Here is a 26,587-nt window from a genome sequence, read left to right as displayed (position 1 = left end):
AAAGAAGCAGCATAATTATGGAAGGTTAAACATGTAAATGTGTCAAAATAAGCATCCAATTATGCGACATTGGTGAAAACTAACCGACCAATGAATTCTTATAAATGTACCTACATCAGCTTTTCTATATATCGGTGGCGCTGTGCTTTCTTATACGGAAGATTAGTTGCAGCAATGCAAAAGAACCAACGTGATGTGCACTGAGCTTGACTGAGCGGCCTTCATGTTAGTGTTGATGGCCCCTCTGACGCCCCCTCTATTTCCGGTTGCGAATAGTGTTCGAGTATGCACTGTTGTTACACGATCCTGATTTCGGCTTTGCCACTCCTCCGCTAATGCGGGAAATTGAGCCTGTAAGTGTCCGTAGTGCTCCGTAAGACCACACCGGGGATTCGGTCGAGTCGACCCAACGTGCAGCCAATGAGCACGGGAAGACGTTATTAACTCTAAAACCACTACCACTATCAGGAAAAAAGAATTCGTGAAGACTAGGTGTCCAATTTGGGGAAAAAACCCCAAAGAGACTGCATTGAAATGCTGATTTATTTTCAAATCATGGCACATTGATATCCATTCCAACAACGAACACTCTATAACAACAAATATTAAACTAAATTAACACAAATAAATATTGAAAGCATCTGGGTTCTGTAACAAAACAATGCTTATGTATACAACGATTGTACCTTTGAAAAGTTAGAGTGACACTCTTATTCAAAATCAAAACATACACAAGTATAACAAACATAAATTTTGACTGATAAAATTTTAACTACTAAAGAATGCATTTATGGATAATATTGATTACTGATAACAAGATTATAACCGTGTATTTAATAGCTGAAAACGTAAAAATATTAAATGATAGGTGAAGGTTTAAAGAGTTACTGTTATTTACTATAGTCTCATAAGGTCGAAATATTGTGTTTTATGCACGTTTCTTTTAAATTAAACTCGGTATCCTTCGTAAGAACCATTGTTTTTGACATTTTTCATCCTTTTTTGGGAATATTTAAACAATGTGGTAAATCTTATTTGGGAGTAAGAGTGCATCTGTAATACTAGTTACCTAACTTTGGTGTCCCCCACAAGAACCCTACCACATTTACTAGACAAAAATAAATAAAAAAATGGACAACTCTGCAACAAAACAAACATATATAAATACAACTAGAATCCCGCGAATCGGACGTGTCGGCTGTCAAGGGCGCACATCATTGCTCTAACTGGTCAAATCAATAGGGGTCATCTACTGAGAGTGACCAAAATGTTGAAGACTCTACAACAAGTCGTTCAAAATTTATAAATCGAAAACGATGCGGACGACGACGTCGGTTAAAGTAATCCCTACGTGTATGGTATGCTACGCATTGACACAATATTCGCCAGTTCATGTGAATGTAACGTAAATCCAATGAAAAAAATTAAATCAGTTTTTCAAGGGCTTTCTTTGAACACATTTTCCTCGAAATATTCACTGCTTAGCAACTCTGACAATCATAAAATAAAATCAGCATTAAAACAAAAAATAAATTGATTAATCTTCAAACAATTAAAGTGATGAGAATTTACGGTCCCATTAATGCATTTGCACGTAAGATCTAAGCCCTCATAACGACAGGAATGTGTTTAAATTAAACTTTATGATGCCATTGTTTCTAGGAAATATGTTGTGTTTTTTTCCATAGAATAATTTCTCTAGTTAACATAAGATCCCACCCTGATATGTCTTCCTGTGGCATGCAATATAACAATGCATTATATGATCAGCACCACCGTGTAAAAACAAAGTTTATGGTCTTGTTGATTTTGCTGTCCTTTGCGATTACTTTTGATGACATGGCCATAGAATTCATGTAATAAAGTGTTATGGTTTGTTTGAACTTGCTATGTATTTCTCGCACATACATTAATGTACAACTCTTTATTTTGCAAGTGTGCTACTATGGATGCCTTTTTAAGGGCCTGGCCCCAATTTCTCGAAACTTCTAAAGTCCATTTTAACGGGATTAAGCTAAGCTCACTATTTTTTATTTTCAATAATTTGCGTAATATTTACTTCTTTTAGAGTTTTTTATATAATAAGATAGGGAAATCTTTATGAAAATCACAATAGCCCATTTCTCGTATATGGGAATTCAATTTAAGAAAGCACATTTTGGCTAATTGAAATAAGGTACTTAATCCTGTTAGGCCTAAACGGTTTCGAGAAATTGGGGCCAGTTGTGCAAGTACATGGGTAACGTTTTTTTCTCATATAGTGACAACCCGTAAATTGTCTGACTTGTATGCACGTCGGGTTACAACATTTTGCTGTATTTAAAGTTCCAAGATGTCTTCGGATAACATGCTGCTTGTTTGAATAAATATCTCCTTTGAATATCACCGTAGGCAGTGTTTTATAGTTTATCAACCAGTTTCGTATCAGTTTGTCCGAGGGGGCGTGGCTAATGAACGTAAGTGTTGAACTGCCACAGCTGGGTGATTGAGGTGGCATTACACGTCTTCATCACGGGTCCCTGATCGTCAAGGTCGAGACACAGGCCAGTCGGGTCATGCTTTAACGATCCGCTCTGTAATAAAGGGACATAACTCACTTTTCAATACACCACAATCAAACCAAATCGGTAAGGTACGTGATAAACACCAGCCCTGATTACCAAGAGATGAAACTGTAGTTAACCTGCACCAGGTCTGAAACTAAGGGAAAGAAGTGAACATAACATCAGCATGCTCTCGAATTAAAAAGCAAAAGCGAAGTTAACATGAGCCAGCCTTGAAGTCAAAGGACATATTTTAGTCAACATGAGCCAGCCTTGACGTCAAAGGACATATTTTAGTTATCATAAGTCAGCCTTGAAACCAATGAACAAATGTTTAGTTAACATGAACCAGCCTTGAAACTTATGGACGACAAACAATCACTATAACCAAGATACGAAACTATAGATACCATGAACCAGCTTAGCAGTGAATTCAGTAAATCGGTTAACGGCCTAGTAGTTTATTGACATGTGGGAACACAGAGTCATGGGAAACTGCCTTTTGAAAAGCTACTGCCATAAGCGTATGAACAATTGATGGATTTTTGTAGTCATAATTTTAGAAATAAATTACTGGTCTAGCCCAATATATGTTTTAAAAAGTCGTCCTTTTCAATAGTTTCGAATACACGCGTTGCTCAGTTTCGCCCACGAGATAATGTCATTGAGACCAATAGACAGACAACTCGATGGGATTGGATATTGAAGAACAGATGATATCGGGTCACAGGATTTAGAATAAATGGTAACGACTATCCATGAACATTAACTGGATTAAAATTCCTAATAAAAGAATGATTGATTTGTAAGTGTACACGGCGGGCGATCTTGGAATCCACAGAATTGTGTTATGTGTTGAAAACGCATTTACCTTTCATTGCACTAGCCTCATTCCCCCTAGAATCGCCAAGTTTACCTTTTATTTCAATAAAGGAGAAACAAAGTAATAAAATACGCCCAAAATGCACCATTTCGGACAATAAATTGTTAAAGTTCTCTTTGGGGAGTACCCCTAACATCGCTGCCAACACTTTAAACCAAATACATTTCGGTTCTGAGGGAGGGGCGCAAGCTAAAAACTCAGTTACGCATTTGGCACTTCTGAGTTGTAGCAATTTCAACGCGTTACAAACTGCAGTAGCATTTAAAAACTAAAAAAGCAGCCGAATTCAATCTGATTAATCTTTAATACTTAGTAATAATCCTAGCCTCGAGAGCGGTAACATACTATTTATATTTTATAATGAATATCAATTCATTAAGCATTGATTTCCTGCATAAAAAATGTGGTTAGAAACTAAGGCAGTCGGTAATCTAATATAGACTCATATCCTGATATACTATTTGCCATAACCCTACGTATAATCAATCGTGCACTTAAGTCAGATTGAGGCAATTGATTTTCACTTTCTCGACAGTTTAAATGTCATCACTTACGCATTTGTTAAAGTAGCAGAAATGTATCTAATTTCCTCCATTATTAGGAGCTAAACCTTTACAAAAGATATATTTCATTTACATAGTTATAAAACTATCATATACAATATTATCATCATAATATAGAAAGTTATATTATATAGTGATCATTAAACTAACAAGAGCTGTCTTAGGAAAGCGCGCTCGACTATATGCAGCTTTGTCTTAGAAATAAATAGTATAATTTTATGTAATATGTGCATGTCAAAAGCAATTAAAATCAAATTAAAAAGTAAACAAGTATAGCAGCAATGCCACGGAACCAGGTGTTCAATGATTGACAGAAGAACTTCAGCCTTCGTTGTGAGATTCAGTTTCAACTGTTTTTTATCTTTTTTTAGTAACAGTGACTTTGACCTTGACCATAGGAGCCCCAAATGCAATCCCATTGATGCTCTCCATAATGTTCCTACATACCAAGTTTGGTTGCAATATGTCAACCCTAACTTAAGTTATTCAGTTCCAACCATTGTTCTACTTTTAGTAACAATGACCTTGACCATGACCCTAGTGGCCCCAAACACAATCCCATAAAAGGTTCTTAAGTCAATCTCGGGTCATAATTTGTATTTAGGATAATATGGAGTTATTTAACCTCATTGTGTGATGGTCCTGAACGACTGTGTAAAGTATGAACTGAATTGAATGAAGACTATTGGAGTTATAAGTGAAGTTCCAATTTGCCCTAAAACTATTACTGGACGCCGACACAGACGCCGACGCCGGGGTGAGTAGTATGCCTCCTTATTCTTCGAATAGTCGAGCTAAAAAGAAACATTCTATCACTTGACATCTTAATATACAGCAAACCATGATATTGGTATTACACGTGCGTGCCTTTCGAAAATTATATAAATGAAACCTTCATTATATTTTCTTTACAGCTTGTCTGTTTATTCACTGTGTTATGCCTAGAACGGCACACATTGTTGAAAACACAAGCATACGTTTTCATCAACAAGCCATACACACTTGAGGCAAATGAAGGTGGAAGTGCGCCGTACCTGTTGATGGGTCCATGTGTCGCCCTGCGGCCCAATGATGCAGTCTTCCAGTCTCGGTCTGGTCCCCGACACGCTGCCCTTCACCACCACGCACTGCAAGGACGTCCTCAGCCGCCGCCCTGTCGTCAGTGAGAAGCCCTGTAAAAGAGAGTGTGTGTGGGGGGGGGGGGGTGAGGACGTGTTAGCAGGATAACGAGGACATGGTTAACAACGAGAAAACCAATTTTCACATTTTTCTTAAACAGTTAACCGTTGTTTTTGTCTTGGCTAATTATCTAATAATCATATTACTTCTTGCAAGTAATGAGAAGCCAATCCCAGCTTGACTGTCCACAGGTAATACCAATTATATAGTTTACCTGAGCGGCGAACTGGTAGTGGCAGTTATCAGCAAATAGTGGCTCATCTGCTTGGAACAAATAGTTGTGATTGTCTAAACACTTATTTGTATTCAGATTCCTAGCCTAGAAAAGAAGACAATCTTGGTAAACAAAGTAGAATAGTTTCGTCGACTCGTAAACAGGGTTATTTTACACACAAAATCGTAAGAAATGCAAAACTGATAAAGCAATTGAAATTGAAGTTTAGCATGGACAGACGACATGAATACATAAATATATATGATCAATTGGCTCTGGTTCATTATTGATTAAAGTGCCTGGCTGTCATTTTATTGTGTACTACTAGCATCAATCTTTACACCATTGAATCAGCATGTTACGATGCGATATAGTTAAGACGCAGATCCCAGAACATTCCGAAAGGTCGTTTGCTAAGATCACAGTGTTTCATTACGATACAATAAAACGAAACAACCGTTATGAAGGAGGAAAGAATGCTATTGTGTGCTTACGGATCCCCATGCGGTGACGTTCCTGTTGAGGACGAATAGTTCCGGCCAGATATTCTCCATAAACCAGGAGAATGGACGGCATTGGAGCCGCCTTTTGAGCGCAAGCCGCTCGGACAGGTCACCTACGTCCATCTTCTGCCAGGATATACATATATGCGCTAATTCTGATGTATTTTGCAAGTAAACTTAGTCAAAAGGAGCAATTATTCGTTCAATGAGGAACACTAGTCATACTGTATCTACTTCCTTCATGTCCCTGACTACCTTGATAACGCTTGATGGAATGCCTTATGAATGTGTGGTTACCGAGGTTTCATATCAGTGTACGAAAAATATGCACACTTCTTGCAATGTCCAAACTTGTACTCAGAGATAGCTTTATATTTGGGGAGGTAGGTAACCTTTATCTTAACTGGGATGGGTCGGGTTGGGCTGTGTTTCAGCTACCTTCATGTGTGGGAATGTGTTATAGATGAGCTCCTTGTGCTCGTCCTCCATCCAAACCTCAACAGCCCGCTTGTAGTTGTACTGCTCTACCGCCTCCCGGCCGCCTGGGAACGTGTACGGCTGCGAGCGTGCCACGTGACCGATGTGCGAGCAGGGTGCGTGCACCAGCCGGCCACCACAAAGCCAGATCTGTGGGGAGCAGGACTTAGACTTAGATCTTCGGATGTGTATCATTTCAACATTCAAATTACAAAGTAGGTGGTCAGCAAAACAATACGTTATGGCGTCGGGACTATATTAAGTGAACAAAACAAGCATGTCTGCAGCAACTCACCCGCCAGGCCATCTCAAGATTCTCGCCGCCCCACACCCGCATACCCTCGTCGTACGTCCCCATCTCTCCGAAGTATTTCCGGTCTATAGCGTAGGCTGCCCCCACCATTACTGTCCCCCTGAACGTACACGCTGTACATCACATACATGAACGGGAGCAGCACGTAGGTGCAGACAGTTAAAATGAGAAACTAGGACTCAGATCACAATCAATATTTGTTATGTATAGTACATAATGTTGTATATGGTTTTAAAATGTCATTGATTTCTAATGGATTAAAGTGAACATTTATATGAAGAAGTGTAGAAATGTCAGGAAACTCCCTACAGATTTGATTACATTTTCAATTAAGGCAGATTAGGCGCGCGCGCACAACATACATTTTTTTGAGATCCGTGAAGAAAAGAAGCTTCTGCTTTTAGCCATGGAAACCAAAATTTAGTCTCGCGGTGAGAAAAATGATATTGCAAAAGTTTCTAGACTGTTGGCAAAATGCGTTTAAAAGAACAAGAGAGCCGTGGAGCCTGATGTCGCACATCTTGGTATCAAAGCGTCTTATACCAACGCGTGCTAGCAACATGTTCTACATAATTTTTATACTATCAAGATACGGATTTCGAAAAGTTTCCCGACTATTTTGGTAGAACGTACGTACGGCCGTGTGGATTCTGGACGCGGACCGACCTGGTCAGCGCGGAAGAACGTCTCGAAGAACACGAGTCGCCAATCGAATCCATAGCGCGTCATGTAGTCTTTGTAAAACTTATACTCCATCGTGTCTAACTGAATGTAGTCCAGGCTGCCCATAGCAACAGTCCGCCGGTCAGCCTTGACCTCAGTTAGAAGCGGCTGCAACCTGCAACATACCCAAGGGGCGTTGTCATAGGATATAAGTGGATACTGACATTGGCTGGATATTTTGTGTTTATGGTATAAATAACAATCATAAACAGTGACTAACCATTTTTCTAGCACTGGTCACATGTCCGGAAACAAACATCCGGTATGCAAGAATATAAGTATCTTCCATGGCCGAGAATGTAAGATAGGTTCATTCCGACCCGAGCGTAGGGTGTTTTGCGGAAACGAGGTTTACCAGTGCTAGAAAAAATGGTTAATCACTGTATATGATTAACTTAACTTAATTTTGTTTAACTGAGGTGGGAGAAAAAAAGCATTGTTTTGCGGAAACGAAGTTTACCGAGTTTCCGCAAAACATCCTGCGCGAGGGTCGGGATGAACCTATCTTACACGAGCGGCTATGGTAGATGCTTTTTCTCCCACCTCAGTTAAACAAAGTTAGGTAAAAATGTATTTTTTTGCTGGAACTCTTTGTGCTTAGTGAAAATAATTGCGTACGGATATGTGATAATTCGTGGTTGTCATGGATATTCGCGCAGTGATTCAGAGTATGTAAATGGTCTGATCGGTCTTTAAATAGTTCTAAGAAGAGTGAAACATTATTTCTTGAAAGGTGCGTGAAAACTTTTTTCTGGTGACATTTGAAGCGAGAAATAATTAACTAGCGTTCTAAATATTGCCACAAGACAAGGTTTCCATGATGCGCTACAGACGACAGTCTTCAACAAGGGAGGTAATTACAATTTGGTGACCATTAAAAGAAGTTTCATACGGGCATTTTATCTTCGCCCGTGGGCAAGATAAGAATTTCTAGCATGGTTAAATTAATGGATCTACTTATCTGAGGTGGGAGAAAAGAATTTCTAGCATGCTTAAATTATTGGATCTATTTATCTGAGGTGGGAGAAAAAACAATCTTACATCCCCATGTAATATTGGTCACGTACAAACAACGCGTCACTTCTCATTTATTTTATTGTATGGTTTATGAAAAGTATATTATGCCATTTCAATAAAGTGCAACTTGTATCAAAAATGAAAATAAATAATCGTAAAAATGGGATATTCAAAGGAACTATTTGACGTCAATAGTGATTTAAAATTACTCCGCTTTATGACGTCAGTAAACGACGTCGCACGCGTTTTTTGGTAAAATGTACAAAAGGTCGTTTTGTACGTCATTTCCTTTCACAAATTGATAATTTAGATAAGCAAACATTAATATAAATAATGTTTTTTTCCGGTACGGACAGAAGAATTCGACCCGAGGGCACGCGTGTAAGCCGGTAACGAGGCTTGCTGAGATAACGACCAAGCAGCGTGCCCGAGGGTCGGAAATACATGATAGATACTTATAGTATCTCATGTACACCAAGCCGTAATGTATAGCTTACTCGATATGACAACGAACACAATATTCAAATAATGTTCTCGAAAATTGAAAGTGTACGTTTCCTGTTGAAATTATATATATAAGCGGTGAATATTCTAAAAATAAATAAATTATATACTGTTTAAGGAAAATGAACATTTAAAAAAACATCAATTCAAGAAGACAGAGTTTGAAATCACTTAAACAGGGGAAATATAGTGTCATGTTTAATACAAGTATGGCTATAAATGTGTGGACAAACTGAATTAATTGGCCTAAGTGGTCGCTATCATTTAAAAAAAACTGCCACATAAATTGAGCTTTAGTAGTATCATATCAAAGTAAAAGTCGCCTGATGAATGAGTCAAACAAATTGGAGAACCACACTGACAGAGTTGGTCCTGTTCCACCCACCAATCAATGTCTACACTGACAGAGTTGACCTGTACCACCCATCAATCAATGTCCACACTGACAGAGTTGACCTATACCACCCACCAATCAATGTCTACACTGACATAGTTGTCCTGTACCACCAACCAATCAATGTCTACACTGACAGAGTTGACCTGTACCACCCACCAATCAATGTCAACACTGACAGAGTTGACCTGTACCACCCACCAATCAATGTCCACACTGACATAGTTGGCCTGTACCATCCACCAATCAATGTCCACACTGACATAGTTGGCCTGTACCATCCACCAATCAATGTCCACACTGACATAGTTGACCTGTATCACCCACCAATCAATGTCCACACTGACACAGTTGACCTGTACCATCCACCAATCAATGTCCACACTGACATAGTTGGCCTGTACCATCCACCAATCAATGTCCACACTGACAGAGTTGACCTGTACCACCCACCAATCAATGTCCACACTGACAGAGTTGACCTGTACGACCCACGAATCAATGTTCACACTGGCAGAGTTGACCTGTACCACCCACCAATCAATGTTCACACTGACAGAGTTGACCTGTACCATCCAACAATCAATGTCTACACTGACAGAGTTGACCTGTACCATCCACCAATCAATGTCCACACTGACATAGTTGACCTGTATCACCAACCAATCAATGTCCACTATGACAGAGTTGGCCTGGACCATCCACCAATCAATGTCCACACTGACATAGTTGACCTGTATCACCAACCAATCAATGTCCACACTGACATAGTTGACCTGTATCACCCACCAATCAATGTCCACACTGACATAGTTGGCCTGTACCATCCACCAATCAATGTCCACACTGACATAGTTGACCTGTATCACCAACCAATCAATGTCCACACTGACATAGTTGACCTGTATCACCCACCAATCAATGTCCACACTGACATAGTTGGCCTGTACCATCCACCAATCAATGTCCACACTGACATAGTTGACCTGTACCATCCACCAATCAATGTCCACACTGACATAGTTGACCTGTATCACCAACCAATCAATGTCCACACTGACATAGTTGACCTGTACCACCCACCAATCAATGTCCACACTGACATAGTTGGCCTGTACCATCCACCAATCAATGTCCACACTGACATAGTTGACCTGTACCACCCACCAATCAATGTCCACACTGACATAGTTGGCCTGTACCATCCACCAATCAATGTCCACACTGACATAGTTGGCCTGTACCATCCACCAATCAATGTCCACACTGACACAGTTGACCTGTTCCATCCACCAATCAATGTCCACACTGACATAGTTGACCTGTATCACCAACCAATCAATGTCCACACTGACAGAGTTGACCTGTACCACCTACCAATCAATGTCCACACTGACAGAATTGAACTTTACCAACCACCAATCAATGTCCACACTGACAGAGTTGAACTATACCAACCACCAATCAATGTCCACAATGGCAGAATTGAACTATACCACCCACCAATCAATATCCACACTGACAAAATTGAACTATACCACCCACCAATCAATGTCAACACTGGCAGAATTGAACTATACCACCCACCAATCAATGTCCACACTGACAGAATTGAACTATACCACCCACCAATCAATGTCCACACTGACAGAATTGAACTATACCAACCACCAATCAATGTCCACACTGGCAGAGTTGGTCTATTCCACATACCAATCAATGTCCACACTGACATAGTCGACCTAAACCACCTATCAATCAATGTCCACACTTACAGAGCTGACCTATACCACCTACCAATTAATGTCCACACTGACAGAGTTGACCTATACCACCCACCAATCAATGTCCACACTTACAGAGTTGACCTATACCACCTACCAATTAATGTCAACACTGACAGAGTTGGTCCTACCACTTTCCAATCAATGTTCACACTGGCAGAGTTGGTTGACCTATACCACCTACCAATCAATATGAACACTGACAGGGTTGACCTTTACCACCAACCAATCAATATGAACACTGACAGGGTTGACCTATACCACCAACCAATCAATATGAACACGGACAGGGTTGACCTATACCACCAACCAATCAATATGAACACTGACAGGGTTGACCTTTACCACCTACCAATCAATATGAACACTGACAGGGTTGACCTATACCACCTTCCAATCAATATGAACACTGACAGAGACACTCACAAAAGTCACCTTAACCATAAACCAATTAATGTCCACACTGACAGGGATGACTTATACCACATACCTATCAATGCCCACACTGATAGAGTTGGTCAATACCACAAACCAATCAATGTTCACACTGACATAGTAATCTTCACAACCCACCAATCAATGTTCACACTGACAGAGCTGGCCTATACCACCAACCAATCAATATGAACATTGACAGAGTTGACATATACCACATTCCAATCAATATTAACACTGACAGTGTTGACCTATACCACCTACTTATCAATATGAACACTGACAGAGTTGACCTTTACCACCTACTAATCAATGTTAACACTGACAGTGTTGACCTATACCACCTACCAATTAATATTAACACTCACAGAAGTGACCTTAACCATAATTATACCAATCAATGTTCACACTGACAGGGTTGGCCTGCACCACATACCAATCAATGCTCACACTGACAGAGTTGGTCCATACCACCCACCAATCAATGTACACACTGACAGGGTTGGCCTGTACCACATACCAATCAATGCTCACACTGACAGAGTTGGTCCATACCACCCTCCAATCAATGTTCACACTGACAGGGTTGGCCTGTACAACATACCAATCAATGCTCACACTGATAGAGTTGGCCTGTACCACCCACCAATCAATGTTCACACTGACAGAGTTGGTCCATACCACATACCAATCAATGCTCACACTGACAGAGTTGGTCCATACCACCCACCAATCAATGTTCACACTGACAGAGTTGGCCTGTACCACCCACCAATCAATGTTCACACTGACAGGGTTGGCCTGTACCACATACCAATCAATGCTCACACTGACAGAGTTAGTCCATACCACCCACCAATCAATGTTCACACTGACAGGGTTGGCCTGTACAACATACCAATCAATATTCATACTGACAGAGTTGGCCTATACCACCCACCAATCAATGTTCACACTGACAGAGTTGGTCCATACCACCCACCAATCAATGTTCACACTGACAGAGTTGGTCCATACCACCCACCAATCAATGTTCACACTGACAGAGTTGGCCTATACCACCCACGAATCAATGTTCAAAGTGACATTATTTGCCTATACCACCTTCCAGTCAATGTTCAAAATGACAGAGTTGGCCTATACCACCTACCAATCAAAATTCACACTGACATAGTTGGCCTATAACACCTATCAATCAATGTTCACACTGACAGGGTTGGCCTATACCACCCACCAATCAATGTTCCCACTGACAGGGTTGGCCTATACCACCTACCAATCAATGTCCACACTGACGGAGTTGGCCTATATCACCTACCAATCAATGTCCACACTGAAAGAACTGGCCTATAACACCTACCAACCAGTCTCCACACTGACAGAGCTGGCCTATAACACCTACCAACCAATCTCCACACTGACAGAGCTGGCCTTTACCGCCTAAAGATCAATGGCCAATGTCCAAACTGACATAGCTGGCCTATACCGTCTACCAATCAATGTCAAAACTGACAGAGCAGGCTTTTACCGCCAACCATTCAATATTAACACTGACAGAGTTGACCTATACCAGCTACCAATCAATGTCCATACTGACAGAGCTGGCCTATAACACCTATCAATCAATGTCAACACTCACAGAGTTGACCTGTACCACCCACCAATCAATGTTCACACTGACAGAGTTGACCTGTACCACCCACAAATCAATGTTCACACTGGCAGAGCTGGCCTTTACCACCTACCAATCAATGTTAACCTCCATGTGACTGTCGAAGAAGATAATGACGTCACCGGTGGAGTTCCGGTATCCCATGAGCCTCGCCTGGATGAGTCCCTGCCTCTCAGGTACCCGGATGATGCGGACTAGGCCCTGCGGGAAATGCGTGACCAGATAGTCGTCCAGCTGCTTCCCAAGCTCCGCTGCAATGTGTCACAGTTCCGTACTATAAGCTGTGTTATTTGGCCGAGGGCTGTTATGTTGGGCCACAGTCGTATTGTCCATTAACTTTATTTTTCCGTTTTATAAGCAAATGCATTATAACTTTTATTATGTATGTATTTAAAAATGAACTACAGTAAAGGTGTTTGATATACGAATTTTTTATGAGGAATGAATGGTCGATATGTTTCAAACAGTTACTCCACACCCAGATGTACTATGTATTTACAAATATTTTTTTCAGGCATTGGTTTACTATTTTTGAAAGTTGTTATACCGGAACTATTTATATAATGTACATATTTAATATATGTTACTCATCGGCTTATAGTTAATGAAAGTCTTCTTCTATTAGCCTGTGGTCCAATATGAAATCAGCTTAATATTGATTTTGTATTAACCGAGCTTTCAAAAACCAATCAAAATGCATCATTTCCATGTTGTTCCCACTTTTAAGCCAATCAAAATGCTGCGTTTACGTTTTGTGTTCAGTTGTTCAATTTTGGTAATGGCCTAGACTTTCAAAAATAATGGCTTTACAGCTCTGACATTAGGCAGTTTCATAGTAACGGTTTACAGTGGAATCACTGGTAAAATTAAGAAGAGCTCTAATGAATCCAACCATAAAAAAACGATTAAGCAGATCCACCGCCAAATTTCCATTATGTCATTTCTTGGTTTTATTAAGTGGGTTATTTAGAAGCTCGTCCATGCGTGCTGGCTAGTATAGGGGCATTACGCGCTAAACACTGGGAAAGTAATCAGGTTTTGGTCTTCTAAACAATAACACCAAAATAAACACTAACTTTTACATACTTGATTATGAGTGATATAAAATTAAACAACACGCGCATTTTGATCATTGAATCATCAGATCAAAATGCTTTGCATTGATAAATTATCGGAATGGCTAATATGCGTATTTGCAAAATAGCTAAACTCTGAAACAAACGATCGTTTTTTAGTTTCTCTTATCAAGGCAAAACAAGTGTTTAGCAAACACAAAAGGTTAATACGTCTGATTTGTCACGCAGTAATGCAGAGAGAATCTGCCCTTCAAAATATTCGTCTAAAATTACGAAAACGTGAAGATGTTTTGTCTGGTGCAGTGTTAAAGATATTGAAGATTAAGTCTCAGATTAAATATTTAAGGAAAAGAACAAAGACGTACATGCAATGTAATCTTAGCTAGCCTTCTACGTTTAATTAAGGCATTGCTTTCTTGGATCAAGAACAATATACTATGAATAAGTAAGAGACATTTACTAGTTAAGACTGAACATGCAGGGTCTAGAATTAAGAAGATTGACGTACGCATCAGACTGCCGTCATCGACAAGTATGATCTCGTGAAGCAACTTCCGGGGCGTCCTGTTCACGAGACTGTAGAGTGTACGCAGTAGGATGGAGGGCCACTCGTCAAAGAAAGGGATGATGATGCTTGCCGTCGGCAGCTCCGTGGCGTACGGAATCCCACGGCACCTGTAGCACATGGTATAATACGATAGAACACGCAATACCTAACCTTCTGTATCGAAAATGCTGCCATTATATAATCGTACACATTAAAAGGGAATTCAACTGTATTAAGATTAAAAGAAAGAATGCCAGTAGGTCATACCTTACTTCGAGCGTTCATAATACGCGGTCAATATTTTAGTGATTGTACCTTCCAGTTATAAATTATATGTATATGACAACAAAAATATGGTGTTTATTCGAGTTACAACGTCAAATGAACAGTACATTTACCCCTTAAACCTAGCGTCGGGGACCATCCGGTTGAGCGGAATGCGGTCGCTGGCGTACACGTTGACGTTGTACTTCTGTATAAGCCGCTCCGCTTCACTTCGCTCCTCCCCCTGGAACACTACCCCCGTCCCATTCTCCCCCGGCAGCCCAGGGTCCCCGCGCCCGTATTTATCGATGAGATCATTTCCAGTGATGGCGGATGGGTCGTTTTGGTACTGTTCCCATGTTAGCGCCGACGCGCTGAACCTTTCATAACGTTTTATTTTTGTTGAAAGACTTATGAGATTTGAGAGTTTTTGTCTCGATGAGTGTTTATCATGAGCTTGCTTTAGGTGGAAAACGTCTTGTATAGAATTATGGAAAACACCTACATATCTGTCAGATATAAAGGCTAAATGTATAGAGATAAACGTCAGTATTAACACAAATACACAAAACAAGTATCTAAATGCACAGCGCATGCGCACGCTCTTCACACGAAGCATGTTAGCGGTCGGCGTTGCTCACAGACTTGCAGCATTGGACCTTGGTGTGTTGCACTCCTGGCCGCTCCGCAGTGAACATTCGGCAACACACAGGATCGTCATAGGTTTACCTTAATAAGAAAAACAAAGCGCTAGAGATTCATAGTATGGTATAAGTGAGATATACTCGACGGAACTTTGGACGTTCCCATTGTATATGATACCCTACCAACCACGCGTTTTTCTTTTTGCGCACTTCGCACGTCGTCGCAATTTGTCCTTACCGCGGACGTTATCTGTTTAATCTAATTTTCACTATACGCCGCGATAGAAGCATAATGCCCAACGCGTTCATTTCTATAATTTTCCCCCGCGTTCCACCGCGTCGAGTCACTGCGATACGCGGCGTTGCGAAGTGTTAATTAACGTTAATTAAATGTTGTCAATTTTCTAAAGGGTTTTTCTTTGTTCCCGCCCTATAAATATAACTAGTCAGTTTTATTAAACTCAAACCAACTCGACCCGTAATCTACATATCTTGTTCGTACTCAAAACGTAGTTTGATCCCTGAAAATTATGCTTTGCAACGGTGACGCTAATGCATTCGTTTAGCTTGTGTGATTGTGAATAAATATATATTGAATAAAACTGCGCACGTTTCTATCTTTTTACTGTGCTTTGTGTTCTGGTTGTGTAATTAATAGTTATCTTTTATAATATCATGCTCTTCTCATGTATGTAAATAAATGTTACCGCCAGAAGTAAAGGCGATGAACTCTATGCGCATTGTTAATGGTAGAGTAGGCCAGTCAAATAATTATACATATTTTTCCTACAATGGATGTTCCGTTATAGATTATTTATTGATGCATGAGCGAAACTTTTCAATGATTAGTGACTTCATTATTTGTGCATTCAATCAATGGAGTGACCACTCTCCCTTGCAATTTAAGCTGTTATGTAATTATGTCACTCATGATGATCAAGAAAGATCAGAGATGAAATATAGATGGAGTAATGATTATAGAGAACAGTTTCGCACGGGCATTATTGGCTGTTTGCCACGATTTAATAACATTGTTAATAATATTGATAACACTAGACATTCTGTAAATGACGCTGTTAATGAATTTACGAATGTTATACGTTCTGTTGCTGACCCTTTATTCTCAAAATGTCATAATGTCAATAATAAAGCATATTTCCATGTGGACACATGTATTAAAAATAACGATTGGTTTGACGCTGAATGTATTGAAGCGCATAACGTGTATTTACAGTCATTACGTTTGTTTAATAGCGATAAATCGCATGAAAATAGATTGTTATTAGTAGAAAATAAACGTGTGTATAAAAATATTGTTAGTAAAAAGAAAAATAATGCATACAGATTAAAAATGCAAGAAATAGAACAATTAAAAAAAAGTAAGCCTAGAGATTTTTGGAAATATTTTAAACCAAAATCCAAACCAACGGCTGACAGTATACCAAATGAAACATTAGGGAATATTTTTCAGCATTAGGTAGTAGTGTCTTTGAATGTTTTAACGAAGAGTCTGAAATTTTTTGCAACACGCATGATTTTGATAATCTTGATGTTTCATTTGCCGAATTAGATCAGCCTATAACTGTCAATGAAATACATATTGCTATTAAATCATTGAAGCGTAATAAATCTTCTGGGAGTGACATTCTGATGAATGAATACTTTATAGAGACGTTCGATATTTTGCCTTCGCATGTATGTGATATTTTTAACGGTATTTTAAACTCAGGATTTTTTCCCGATAAGTGGATGGAAGGTGTTATTATACCATTGCATAAAAAGGGAAATTTAGATGACGTTAATAATTATAGGGGAATTACACTCGTTAGTTGCCTGTCTAAGCTTTTTACAACTGTACTAAATAAACGCATTGATACATTTTGTAATGAACATAACATAATTTCGGACGCTCAGTTCGGATTTCGGAAAGGGCGATCAACTGTAGATGCTATTTTTATTCTTACGTCATTAGTGCAAAAATATTTGAATGACAATAAAAGACTTTATGTTGTTTATGTTGATATGATGAAATGTTTTGATTCTATTTATAGAAATGCTTTATGGTTGAAACTGTACAAATGCGGTATTCAAGGAAAACTACTTAGAATAGTACGAGTTATGTATCAAAAAGTTAAATCTTGTGTTAATTCATGTTTTACATATTCTGATTACTTCGACTATGCTGTAGGCCTCCGTCAAGGAGAAGTTATGTCCCCTTTACTATTTTCTCTCTTTGTTGAAGACTTAGAATTATTTTTACAGAATGATGTAGATTCTGGACTTCTAATTGATGATATTGTCCTTATATTGTTGTTATTTGCAGATGACATGGCTATCGTAGGAAAATCACCTGAAGAAATACAACAACATTTGAATAGACTTTTAGAATACTGTAATAACTGGGGTTTATCTGTAAATATACTTAAAACAAAAATTATGGTTTTTCGTAAAAGGGGAAGGCTATTGCCATCAGAACATTGGACCTACAATGGCCAGTCTATTGAAGTTGTGAATGATTTTAATTACTTAGGAACTGTTTTCAACTATACTGGTAATTATGCTTTAAACCAAGAACATTTAACTGGTAAAGCTTTAAAAGCACTAAATGTATTATCATGTAAATGTAGGGAATATGACCTGAAACCAAAGATTCTATGTCAACTATTTGATGCTTTTGTAGCTCCTGTTCTAAATTATGCTTCGGAAATATGGGGTTATACCAAGTCAAAAGAAATTGAAAGAATTCATTTAAAATTTTGTAAACGTCTATTAAATGTTAGAAAAAATACATGTACAGCAAGTGTTTACGGTGAGCTTGGCAGATATCCTCTTTATGTACATAGATTTGTTAGAATTATACAATATTGGCTTAAGGTTGTAAGAAGTGATAATATCATAATGATCACTGTATATAGGTATGCATTATCAGACTGTGTAATAGGAAAGAATAATTGGGTATCAATGTTAGAAAGCTTTTGAGCGAGTTTGGCTTTGGATATGTATTTGATAATGCCAGTGTACCAAATGAAAAGTATTTTTTGTGTGAGTTAAAAACTAGAATAATTGATTGTTTTAGGCAAGAGTGGTATCGCTCTCTTGATAGTCCAGTCTTGTTTTTGTATAAAGACTTTAAAACCACTTTTGGTTATGAACATTATTTAGACATTTTACCTAAAAGCTTACGCCTATTCTTTTGTAGACTTAGACTTTCTGTTCACCCTTTAAGAATTCAAACGGGTAGATATAACCGTAATCGAATTCAACGTGATGAAAGATATTGTTTATGTTGTAATAGAAGAGATATAGAAGACGAGTTCCATTTTATTTTTATTTGTCCATGTTTTAATCTTATTAGAAAGAAATACATCAAACGTAATTATTATATACGTCCGTCTGTACTAAAATTTATTGAACTGTTAAATTCAACAAATAGACAAGAACTTATAAAACTATCTTTATTTGTCAAAGAAGCGTTATGTATAAGACGAACAAGTCTTAATATTGAATTATAACAATGATTCATTTTTTGTTATATTTTTGTTCATCCTCACCTAATTTGAATATGTCCATACATCTGTATTCTAATTTACTCATTATTGTATTACCTGTGTTCTCACCATGTGTTCAATCATTATATATGTATAAGGTTAAGAAGATGATGTACTTTGTACAAGTCTTAATAAATTATCTGTTCTGTTCTGTTCTGTTCAATGTTTGTGCTAATAAACTATTGAATTGAATTGAATCTAAGAGCGATGTCTTTACATTGAATTTTATACGTTATTCTTCAGGTGTGAAGAAAATGCTCCATTGAGTCCATTATTCACAAATCACAATTAATAATAATTTGATAAAATCTTAACAACGTCTACACCAAGACATACCACACAGTTGTTTATCTATACCTGTGACACCAAGTAGTATTCGACAATCTACCTACTTATAGCAATACCCTTTATTTGAAAAATACCTGACAACTTGGTAGCACTTAATCCTCCAATTCGTAGTCTAATTATTTCCGGTTTGTTTATATGTGACACTTTAACCATAATTGTAAAGTTCGTAAAGAAGTAAATGAATTTAACAGATCATATTTAAACAAACATTTTGCGCAATGAGAACTTTTTAAATGAAAACTAAATTCAATTTCATTGTAGTAATTTTGACAATTACAAAAATGTACAATAATTTATGTTCTTCCAATATTTCGGTCTCAATTAACCTTTTTAAAAATACTTTTAACAAACACTCAGTATTAAAGCGACATAATTATGAAGTAAGGGGAAGATATTTTTTCCCTCGCAATCGCGTGAAATCCATTCTGCGAGCACGGGTCAATTTACATGTACAATCTTCTATTTGACACAAGAACATTCAACTCGAAACAAAAAAAAACAACAACGGCATTTTAGAGGCCATATTCGCAATTATTCCTATGGAAATGGACAAAAATCAATAGTTATTAATTTTGTGACATTTTGCCTGTTTCAGAGTTTTAAAATTCCCAAAATGTTCTTTAGAACTATCAACATCGTAGAGAAACTGCTTTGAGTTTTCTGTACGTTGATACTTCGTCATTAACAATTAAAGAAAAAAACACACTAAAATGTGTTAGAGATGACTTTGTAAATTTAGAAGAATTACAGATATGTATGCTTCTTTTTGCTGATGATACTGTTTTGTTCTCTAAATCTGTGGAAGGCCTTCAATTGTTATTAAATAAATTACATGATTATTGTTTAAAATGGAATATCACTGTAAATACTAATAAAACTGTTGCTATGATATGAAAGAAAGGTACACGGAAAGAAAATGTCAGTCTATTTTATAACAAAGTTAAACTGGATATTGTTAATAAATTTTGCTATTTGGGAGTAATGTTATCATCCAATGGAAAATTTTCAGTGGCCCAGAAAGCTTTATCTGAACAAGCATTACGTGCAATGTTTTCGTTAAATTCTTTGTTTGAAAAGATACCCTTAAATGTACATGAAAAACTTAAATTATTTGATTCAACGGTTTTACCAATATTAACATATGGTTGTGAAATATGGGGATTCCATTCTGCTCCCGATATAGAAAGGGTTTATTTGAATTTTTTAAACAATTACTAAATGTTAGATGTCAAACAACTAATGCTACTGTTTATGGTGAACTTGGCAAAGTGCCATTATATGTTATACGCCAAGAGAGGATATTGCAATATTGGTATAAGCTTGTAAATTCAAATGATAACCTGTTGCCTAGATGTTTTAGATATTGTAGTTAACTAAATAAGAGCAGCTCATGGTATTCTGATGTTAAAAATTGTTAAATAATTTAGGATTTAACTACCTATGGGATAATATGTCAGTCACTAAATTACAGTTGTCAAAAGTTATTGAAAGATTATATGATCAGCACATGCAGAAATGGTATGCGACTTTAAATGGTTCGTCCAAACTTTGTACTTATAAAGATATAAAAACAAGATTTTGTTATGAAAAATATCTCGATAGTGTCACTAATGTTAACCATAGAGTATCTCTAAGTAGAGTGCGATGTTCAGCACACAAGTTAGCTATATAAGAAGGCAGATATAGAAATATACCAAGACATGATAGGAAATGCATATATTGCAATATGAATATGATTGAAGATGAATATCATTTTATTCTTGTATGTCCATTTTATAAAGATATTAGACAAATGTGCTTACCACGATATTATTGTCATTGGCCAACCAAGAAAAAACTATGTTATTTGTTAAGTTCTGAAAATGCAGCATTATTAAGGAAACTTGCTAAATTTGTTTATATTGCCACTGAAAAGCGCAAAAGTGCTTTAAATTAATTTAATTTAATTATTGCTTATTATTATTTGAATAGCTATATTTATATTTGTCCTTGAATTTATGCTCTTCTCATACAACATTAATGTCAATACTGTTTTATATTGCCGCCGTGAATGTATATATATGCATTTGGCTACGAACATGTTAATGTTTATGCCTAATAAAAGTTCTGTTCTGTTCTGTTCTGTCTAAAAATATCAAGTTCATAAATATTAAATAGTGAACGATACGAAACCATGCGAAACGATGGTTAAAATAATACCATTTTTTATCAGTGGGGACGACCTTATCGATGACTTCTTAATAAACATGTAGAATGGCGTCCAAAGAGTTAAAGAACAACTGCATATTTTTTTTCTAAAGATTCCTTTTTATAACGTGGTGATCTTTCGGTTTCAGTATTCATTCAAATCAGTTGTTTTAAAAATATCAATTGTATGATTGCTGTTATTTTTTTCAGGAAATATTCATTAAATGGACTTATGGTTTCTGTATAACTTCATTTGATGTGGCGAACATTTGCAACTGCAAGGAGTTGTAAGAAGAGAATCTGGGAATTGTAGTGGAGACTATAAGTTTCTTCCATGGCCGTGAGTGTAAGATAGGTTCATTCCGACCCGAGCGTAGGGTGTTTTGCGGAAACGAGGTTTAAATATTGACTTGACTTGACTTGATCAATTTGGTGTGGCTTGGGGTAGAATATCAATTACGTCATTTCCGGAATATTTTGACTTCACCACGAATTTAGCGCGCCATTGTTCTTGAATTCAATACACAAACAGGACCGCTTTTTCAACAAGTGAAAATGAACATCCCTGACTCTAGCATAACAATAGATAAAATGTATATATATATATATATATGATCAGTAAAGCTTACAGAATTACTGAGTGCTCATTAATAGTACTAATAAAATGTGTGGCCGAAAGAGAAGTTCATTTATAATGTTGTATATTACATTAATGAATTCGGTTTCTTGCATAGCAGACGTGTGTTTCCGGTCACGTGACCAGTGCTGGAAAAAACCCGTCCTACATCCCACTTCTTATTTATTTTAGTGTATGGTTTATGAAAAGCATATTATGCCATTTTAATAAAGCGCAATCAAATATATAAGTATACAAGACTTTTAATTAAAATTGAAAATAAATAATCGTAAAAATGCAATTTTTAGAGGAAATATTTGAGGTCTATAGTGATTTAATAAACAACGTTGCACGCGCTTTTTGGTGAAATGTACAAAAGTGCGTTTTTTACCTTTTTTTTCATCGATAATTTTAGACATTCAAGAAAAAATATCAATCATGTTTTTTCCGGTAAGTGTATTTTTCCGCAATTTCGACATCATAGAGTAAAAAATGATAAAATAAGTGTTTTCAGATGCATTACCGGCAAACTAATTTTTGGTAAAAAAAATTGAGCGAGTCACTTTAAACTAATTTTAAGTAGATTGATAAACAAGTGTAGTTATGGCATGAAATGTATTGATATGTCAAGCTGTTCTGATTTAAATTGCCATTGTCTCAGAGTAGTCTCATTCTCAATAGTGTGAAATATGTTTTAACATGTACCATTTAAATATGTAAAACTCTTTTCGTCATAAATTGTGACAGGAGTTATATTTAATTATCTTGGAAACTTGGAAATTTAATTAGAAAAAAAATGTGAGGTGAACCGCGAACTTTTGACCGCCATGGATGTCAGTCAGTGACAGTTACCTCGTTAGACCCACATGGTATACCATAATGATTAATGATGCCTAATTAATAAACCACTGGTATGTATCATTTGTGTTAGGTAAAGAGACACTGAAATAGTGCATAATTTTGAAGATATATTACCATGACATGAAAGCTCCACAATATCCAGGTATGTTTCAACTTCCTGACTAAACTAGCACTTTTTATGTTTATTATGCTTAAAAAAAATAATGCCTCATTTATTACAACTCTCAGGAATCCTACACTGGTTAAGTAAATTTCAGAGTGATCTGCTTCCAGTTGTGAATACAACAGATGTCGACCTCGCTGTATGATAAGGATTGGTTTATCTAAATGAGGCGAGGGCCCGGATATGGTTATTTGGTTGGAGCTTTATCAAAAAGTACTCGATTCCATGGTTTCTGTATAAGGAGAAATCAAATAAATCCTTTATTAGTTGACCAAAGACAATATACATCTCATATTGTCTATCTTACATGTATGTGCCCCAAGAACAATGAACAAATCATATGTTTCCGAAACGAAGGCATTTGTTGTATTTCTGATGTTTCTAGAAAGCTGCATGCTTATTACACCAGTTTTATCAACTTGAAATAATCACATGTCACAATTTTACTGACTGATGGACGGGACTACCTTAGCCATGACAGTTAATGCTCAATAGTTTAAGAACAATCTTTCCCAGCTTGGAAGGAAAACTACCAAACATTAATTTTTTTCATTGAATAGCGGCCACGTTTGTTCATAAACGCTCACTACTTGCAACCCACACACTTATTAAGAAAAGCGTTTTGAATGAAACTGTCAATCATGGCTTCGAGTCAAGAATAAATTTGACTAACAACCAGCCACTGCTTAAGGTTGTTCAAGATGATATGAAATGCTTATACGGTAACGATGTACGTGTATCAATTTTTGAATCTGACATACTTGTTAAACAATAGCTCGGTCAAATGTTTTAAGGAGCAAATGATGTCAGAATCCTAGTCCCCACCCCCCAACATTGGCCAGGTCCGAGAAGAAAGGGCATGCATAAGCTGTACCACATTATCACCATGTGCGCAAGATATATTTCGAAATATTTGGGACTCGAATTAAAGCAACATTTGAAAAACCGTTCGAATGGAATTAACTCGCGCTCACATGCTATCAATTGAATAATTTGCAGATTGGCTTCAAGATACAGTACATAACATGTCCTTCATATCCAATGAATAGTACCACTTCCGTCTTCTACTTGATAAATCATGCATGTATAAAATAAAACAACAACAACAACAACAACAACAACAACAACAGCTGACCACAGCAGCACTACCTGCCTGGTGCTGGTCCCCACCACCGCGATATTCCATGCGCTTGTTTCCGTTGGCTCCCGGTGCACTGACATCCATTACAGTAGCCCCCCTATTCCACCATCAACACAACATACGACATCGCTCATATATGTCACTTAATACAATGATTACATCCTAGTTCCCGTCAGCCGCCTTAAGTGGTGACACACCGTTAACTTAGTAGAGTATGTATAGCTCACTGAAGGGACAGCTCTGACAACTGGCTAGTGATATTATTTAAAACAGCAACGCGACGCGTTAAAAGATAATGCGCTATCAGATAATGTTTTAAATCAATAGCGCAGTTAACTTTCCATTGAAATTTGAATTTTTAATATCAGTCATTTAAATTTACGTATGAGTTTCATTTCAGTATTTAAGCTAGTTTCATGAGCATAACAAAACTAATCACACTCTTTATTAAAGGGGCTAGACACCAGATGATACACTTGCAAGAGAAAAGGAAAATTGCCAAAAATTTACATACAATTTATATCGGTGTGTCAGCGCATTGAAACTTACATGCTGATGTATCACATCGCTTACGACACATGTATCTTTCTCAGTTTTTGTGCATTTTTCCTATTACAAATTTACTATTGTCATCTACCACGTAAATCCCAGTAAGTTTAAAAATAGCGTCAGTATATAATTCATAAACAGATATGATTTAAACTGGGAAACTGTTATGCGCTTTTTTGTACACGGGGAAACACAGATGAGACAGCAACATGATTGTTGCGTTTACCATTTTTAAAGATGCACTCTTACTCCCAAAAAAGATTTACCACAATTAAAACAATTGTTTTAATATACCAAAAAAGATGAATAAATATCAAAAGAAATGGTTCTTATGAAGTATAAAGAGATTAATTTGAAAGAAAGGTGCAGAAAACACGGTATTTCTTGAGAATATCACAGTAAATCTTTTAGCATTCACCAATCATTTGATATTTTTGCGTATTCAGCTATTAACTACACGGTTACAATCTTGAGGTCAGTAATTAATATTTTCTATAAATGCATTATTTAGTAAGTAGTTAAGAACATAGATAGATAGATAGAAGTCAAGTATCATCGGTCTCCTACGACGTACTAGCTCGCATTGACATTTCTAGGCTTGTTTTGAGGAAATATTGTATTTGCCGATTTCTGGACCATCTCAGCATCTGCAACATGATCACTTCAACAATTGTAATTAATACCAAAATTATTACGTCCTCATTGCGTGAGTTACTTGACTTGCATTACACATTTGAATATAATGTGTCACATATAAACAATTCTTCTTTATTGAAGAATGAACAACTTAAAGTTTTAAACTGGTAAAGTTACTTTGCTAATATGAAGTTATTCAGTTGTTATAATTTGTGTCAACAAGATTTGCCAACGGCATGTATCCTTTAGTAACGCTAAAACTAGTTTACGTTTTTATTACGCTTTCATTGCAGTATATATACCATTAATAAGAGTCTGAACTTCAGAACAAATTACAATAATTTCATTTTTTTGGCCTTAAAATAGTTGGACGTAACCACTGTGTATTCGATAGTGACCAAATCCGGTGTATGCGTACAAACATTGCGATTGAAATGTAAAAAAAAGTAGATAAAGTAGATCCAGCATGTTTTTGAAATCACAAATCATTCTTCTTCAAAACCTATTAAACCTCTTCAACAAATGAACACACTTTGTTTGCATGTCGGGCGGAATAGTTTGTAATCTGGAGGGTTTATCGTCGTCGTACTTTACGTAAAATACAACTTCAAAACTGAAATAAGATAACCTGCTTCACCTTTTGCAAATATATCTAAACAAAAATTCACGTTCTGTTATATCTGAAACCTTACTACAAACATTACTGAAACACTGTTAGTGTAGAACCGTAACATTTACTTGGCTCTATTTCGTAATCAATCTCCACTTGGCTAGTTTAGTTTAAAATTGTGCATTTTGATGTA

The 26,587-nt window shown here is 37.1% G+C and overlaps 1 protein-coding gene across 3 annotated transcripts; it reads right to left on the bottom strand.

Annotated features, from left to right (window-relative positions):
* Positions 1–529: 529 nt before the first annotated feature.
* Positions 530–24,817, bottom strand: LOC128228877 (polypeptide N-acetylgalactosaminyltransferase 13-like). Of its 3 annotated transcripts, none has more exons than XM_052940412.1 (11): positions 24,608–24,817; positions 15,226–15,820; positions 14,789–14,955; positions 13,278–13,455; positions 7,313–7,513; positions 6,658–6,775; positions 6,324–6,512; positions 5,877–6,011; positions 5,383–5,487; positions 5,024–5,161; positions 530–2,573 (listed from the first exon to the last, which is right to left on the bottom strand). In XM_052940412.1, the coding sequence occupies exons 2-11, from the start codon at positions 15,708–15,710 to the stop codon at positions 2,448–2,450; spliced, it is 1,842 nt and encodes a 613-aa protein (XP_052796372.1). In that variant the 5' UTR covers positions 15,711–15,820; positions 24,608–24,817; the 3' UTR covers positions 530–2,447. The 3 variants fall into 3 exon arrangements, with proteins under 3 accessions (XP_052796372.1, XP_052796373.1, XP_052796374.1); XM_052940413.1 differs by having other exon boundaries at positions 24,612–24,817; XM_052940414.1 differs by lacking the exon at positions 24,608–24,817 and adding an exon at positions 23,410–23,527.
* Between the last annotated feature and the right edge of the window lie 1,770 nt (positions 24,818–26,587).

This window comes from Mya arenaria, chromosome 3 (genome assembly GCF_026914265.1).
Source record: "Mya arenaria isolate MELC-2E11 chromosome 3, ASM2691426v1".
In the NCBI taxonomy this organism is placed as follows: Eukaryota; Metazoa; Mollusca; class Bivalvia; order Myida; family Myidae; genus Mya; species Mya arenaria.
Note: the sequence above shows the minus strand (reverse complement) of the source record. Positions and strands in the feature narration are given on the sequence as shown.